This window comes from Penaeus vannamei, chromosome 17 (genome assembly GCF_042767895.1).
Source record: "Penaeus vannamei isolate JL-2024 chromosome 17, ASM4276789v1, whole genome shotgun sequence".
In the NCBI taxonomy this organism is placed as follows: domain Eukaryota; kingdom Metazoa; phylum Arthropoda; class Malacostraca; order Decapoda; family Penaeidae; genus Penaeus; species Penaeus vannamei.
The window spans coordinates 30,087,115-30,092,114 of record NC_091565.1 but is presented as its reverse complement, the minus strand read 5'-3'; the positions used below and the strand labels follow the sequence as shown (position 1 = coordinate 30,092,114).

General features: G+C 40.5%; 1 protein-coding gene across 1 annotated transcript in view; it reads left to right on the top strand.

Annotated features, from left to right (window-relative positions):
- Nucleotides 1-5,000, top strand: part of LOC113801998 (myosin heavy chain, muscle-like) — a 14,045-nt gene that overhangs the window by 2,029 nt on the left and 7,016 nt on the right. The window contains exons 2-14 of the mRNA XM_070132184.1: nt 387-952; nt 1,079-1,106; nt 1,215-1,314; nt 1,437-1,526; nt 1,638-1,800; nt 1,904-2,007; nt 2,140-2,277; nt 2,394-2,663; nt 2,800-2,970; nt 3,066-3,393; nt 3,736-3,788; nt 4,690-4,777; nt 4,895-5,000. The exon at nt 4,895-5,000 is cut by the window's right edge and continues 12 nt beyond it. Coding sequence (XP_069988285.1) covers nt 439-952; nt 1,079-1,106; nt 1,215-1,314; nt 1,437-1,526; nt 1,638-1,800; nt 1,904-2,007; nt 2,140-2,277; nt 2,394-2,663; nt 2,800-2,970; nt 3,066-3,393; nt 3,736-3,788; nt 4,690-4,777; nt 4,895-5,000 — 2,153 coding nt within the window. The 5' untranslated portion in view covers nt 387-438. The remainder of the gene's footprint in view (nt 1-386; nt 953-1,078; nt 1,107-1,214; nt 1,315-1,436; nt 1,527-1,637; nt 1,801-1,903; nt 2,008-2,139; nt 2,278-2,393; nt 2,664-2,799; nt 2,971-3,065; nt 3,394-3,735; nt 3,789-4,689; nt 4,778-4,894) is intronic.

Sequence of the window (5,000 nt, the reverse complement as noted above, 5' to 3'; positions counted from 1 at the left end):
GATAGAACCACTTTACTACCATTAAAATCTATCATTTCATTTCATAGACAATAAAATAGTACGTGCGGATGTACATGTAAGTGAATTGCTGTGTGTGTGCGCGCGTGTGCGAACGTGCATATTTGCGCGCGCGTGTGTATGTGGATGTGAGTATCCCTACGTTTCAGTTTATGTATATATAAAATCATTCTATGTATATATTATAGTGTAATATAAACATAGATTATGTCTGTGTATGTGCTTCTGCCGCTGATTAATCTAAGGTTTCACGTGCATTCCTTTTCACAGAATTCATTTTCATCCACATATTATGAAACCTCAAATAATCTTTACATTCTTTTCCTCAATCATCATCGAAATTTAACTTCAATCCTCCATTTTTTCAGGTTTTAGATCCCGAGTGAATCTATCTTTTGAGTCTCTAATCGCTCTGCCAACATGCCCGGCCACGTTAAGAAGAGCACGGGTCCCGACCCCGACCCCACTGAATACCTCTTCATCTCTCGGGAGCAGAGGATGAAGGATCAGACGAAACCCTACGATCCTAAGAAGTCTTTCTGGTGTCCTGACCCCAATGAGGGCTTCGTCGAGTGTGAGTTTCAAGGTCCGAAGGGAGACAAGCTGGTAACAGTCAAGGTTCCCAGTGGCGAGATGAAGGACTTCAAGAAGGAGCAGGTCGGACAGGTCAACCCTCCCAAGTACGAGAAGTGTGAGGATGTGTCCAACCTGACCTTCCTCAACGATCCCTCCGTCTTCTACGTCCTCAAGTCCCGTTACCAGGCCAAGCTTATCTACACCTACTCTGGTCTCTTCTGTATCGCCGTCAACCCCTACAAGCGTTACCCCATCTACACCAACCGTGCCGTCAAGATCTACATGGGCAAGAGGCGTAATGAGGTGCCCCCTCATCTCTTCGCCATCTGCGACGGTGCTTACCAGAACATGAGCCAAGGTACATATTTTTTACATGACTTCAACTTGAAGTTCAGTACGTCTGAATATTGACGCCTAACATACAGAAAGGAAATGATTTTATATTTAATTCATTAACTCATGACCATTTTTTTCTATCTTACAGAACGCCAGAACCAGTCTATGCTTATCACGTAAGTTATAATACAAAATCCCTTTAGAATGAAATCGTGAAATAATGAAATATAGATGAACAACTTGCTTGAAACTTTCATTATATTTTCTCTGCACCCGATCGATAGCGGTGAGTCTGGTGCCGGTAAGACTGAGAACACGAAGAAGGTGCTGTCTTACTTCGCCAATGTGGGTGCCAGCGAGAAGAAAGAAGGCGAAAATAAACAGGTAGGATATTTCCAAATCGGATTTGCAACAGCAGCATCAGAGATAATCATTTATGATGCAATGTCTGATGCAATACCACTGTGAAAATGCCTACAGGTCAATTTCCTTCTCTTCTACTGCAGAACCTGGAAGACCAGATCATCCAAACCAACCCTATCCTTGAGGCCTATGGTAACGCCAAGACTACACGTAACGACAATTCATCTCGTTTCGTGAGTATATTGATCAATCTTCGTTTATACCAACTGTGGATGCTTAAAGAAACATATGTAGCCTCTAATTAGTTCCACCTCTAGCAGCACCACTATTTACTTTTAACACAGGGTAAATTCATTCGCGTCCACTTCGCTCCCAACGGCAAGCTTTCCGGCGCTGATATCGAGGTCTACCTGCTGGAGAAGGCTCGTGTCATCTCCCAGTCCCCCGCCGAGCGAGGCTACCATATCTTCTACCAGCTCATGTGCGACCAGATTGATTATATGAAGAGTAAGTATATCACAGTGTAAAAATTTAGTGATATCTTTCTGCACTTTCCTTGAAAGATTTACGGGAAAGGCTTCATCATTCTAATTCTGCTCTATATCATCAGAGATGTGCTTCTTGTCCGATGATATTTACGACTACCATTACGAGGCTCAAGGCAAGGTTACCGTCCCATCAATTGACGACAAGGAAGACATGCAGTTCACCCATGTGAGCATTCACAACATATATGCTCGTCTTTTTCGCTTAAAGTAATTGTTCAAAATGTTATTTATAAAGAAGTAGTACTTATTAATCACACTGAAATATCCAACTAATTGTCATTCTTATACTTGCGTGAAGGAAGCCTTCGATATCCTGAACTTCTCTAACGAAGAAAGGGATAACTGCTACAAGATCACTGCTAGTGTCATGCACCATGGTAACATGAAGTTCAAGCAAAGGGGTCGTGAGGAGCAGGCTGAACCTGATGGCACTGAGGTATAAATTCACATGAGAAGATGCAGATAACTTGAATATGTTTCAATTTTTCTTTTCCAGTTTTGCTGTCCGTCTCAGAAAATGTATATTCATTTGTTTGTTCTTTCTCTTCAAAGGCTGGAGAAATTGTTGCCAAGTTGCTCGGTGTTGACGCCGAGGAGCTCTACAGGAACTTCTGCAAGCCCAAGATCAAGGTCGGTGCCGAGTTCGTCACCAAGGGTATGGGCGTCGATGCTGTCAACTACAACATCGGTGCCATGGCCAAGGGTCTCTTCTCGCGTGTGTTCTCATGGCTCGTCAAGAAGTGTAACATGACACTCGAGACTGGCCAGACTCGCGCCATGTTCATCGGTGTGCTCGATATTGCTGGCTTTGAAATCTTCGACGTGAGTTCCTTAGAATTTTTCGTTAGCAGAGACGATTTCCCGCGATAACTTCTTGACAATTTAACACCTTACCATGTCCAGTAAAATGATATCGATACTCAGAAATCGTTAATCTTTTTTCTTCTCTTTCTTCTAGTTCAACGGTTTCGAGCAGATCTGTATCAACTTCTGTAACGAGAAGCTGCAGCAGTTCTTCAACCATCACATGTTCGTGCTGGAACAGGAAGAATACGCAAAGGAGGGTATTGTGTGGCAGTTCGTCGACTTCGGCATGGATCTGCAGGCTTGCATTGAACTCTTCGAGAAGGTAATACTCGCTGAAAAAATACAAACTTTACTTCCATCAAATATGCTTCCTTAGAACTAATTTGCGATTTACGTTTTATCTCGTATTTTCTACAGAAAATGGGTCTCCTCTCCATCCTTGAGGAAGAGTCCATGTTCCCCAAGGCCACTGACAAGACCTTCGAGGAGAAGCTGAACAACAACCATCTCGGAAAGTCTCGTTGCTTCATCAAGCCCAAGCCTCCAAAGCCCGGCCAGCCTGAGAACCACTTTGCCATTGTTCACTACGCTGGCACTGTGTCCTACAACCTGACTGGCTGGCTTGAGAAGAACAAGGATCCTCTCAACGACACCGTCGTCGACCAGCTCAAGAAGGCCTCCAACGCCCTCACGGTCGAGATCTTCGCTGACCATCCCGGCCAGTCTGGTGATGCAGGCGGCAAAGGTATACTGCTTTGGGCGCTTTACTTTTTCTTCCTTTATCTTTCAGAATCAACAATATTTTATCTATTGTATACTGATATTACGGAATACCAACACCCAATTATCACACTCACATACACACACACGCAAATAAACGCAAACATAAATAAAGAGAGGCTTAGATAAATTAACGTTTTGAAATATATATCTACTTACGAAATAGATTATTTCTATAACTATCTATATCTATCTCTCCCCCTCTTTCCACCTATCGACGTATCATCTAACTATCCATCTCTTGTTCTCTTTATCTCGCTCTTTGTAGATTTAAACATGTAGTGCAAGTTTATTCTTTGCTCATCAGGTAAAGGTGGCAAGCAACAGACCGGTTTCAAGACTGTATCATCTGGCTACAAGGTATGCTTCTTTTGTTTTAATAGTCATTTTTAAAGAAAGAAATATATCAGTACATATATATATGAATATACATATATAGTATATATGTAAATATATATGAATATATATAATATATATATGTAAGTATATATGAATATATACATAAGTATATATGAATATATATATGTATGTATGTATGTATATATATATACATATATATATATATATATATATATATATATATATATATATATATATGTATATGTATACATATATATATACTTACAACATATACACACAAATTGCACGCGCAGCACATATACCTGTATACATATATACTTACTTACATATACATACAATCACACACACAGACATACACACGCGCACACACATACGTACATACACACTCAAATATATATGTGTGTGTGTGTGTGTAGATGTTTATGTGTATAATTGTGTGTGTGTGTGTATATAAGTATATGTTTGTGTGTACATATACATAGAGACACACACATATATACATGTGTTTGTTTGTGTACGTACATATAAATATGATATGAGGGTATGTGCGTCAAAATGTTCTCAAATGCGATTATTGAATATAAACATCAATACCTCATTGTTCATGCGCTACGGTCATGAGATTATGCAATGAGGTGAATATATAGATGCTCTGGATATATGTGCAGGTTTAAAGTAACAGAATACTTAACAAATGCGTTTCGGGCGATTGGTCTCAGAACACCTTTGGGCGCGCATGAATCCGTATATACGTGTGTGTGTGTGTTCACAATTTTCATAAAGTGAATGGCTTCCTACCAATCGGTCGACTTATTCTGCTTGTGTGTATGGATTCATACATTGATATAATTTCCTATTTTGTATATGCACATCTTTACTTGCGATATAACACTTTTCACAGGATCAGCTTGCCAACCTGATGAAGACTCTCAACGCTACTCATCCTCACTTCATCCGTTGCATTGTGCCCAACGAATTCAAGAAGCCTGGTAAAACACTGGATTTTTGACGAAATCATAAAGTCAACTGATAAAGTAAATTACTGCAAAATGGTATAAGGAAATAGCCCGATTAATAGGAGGTTCATCCGTTCTCTATGCTCACAGGCGCTGTCGATGCTGGCCTCATCATGCATCAACTTACCTGTAATGGTGTACTTGAGGGCATCCGTATTTGTCAGAAGGGCTTCCCCAACAGGATGCCTTATCCTGA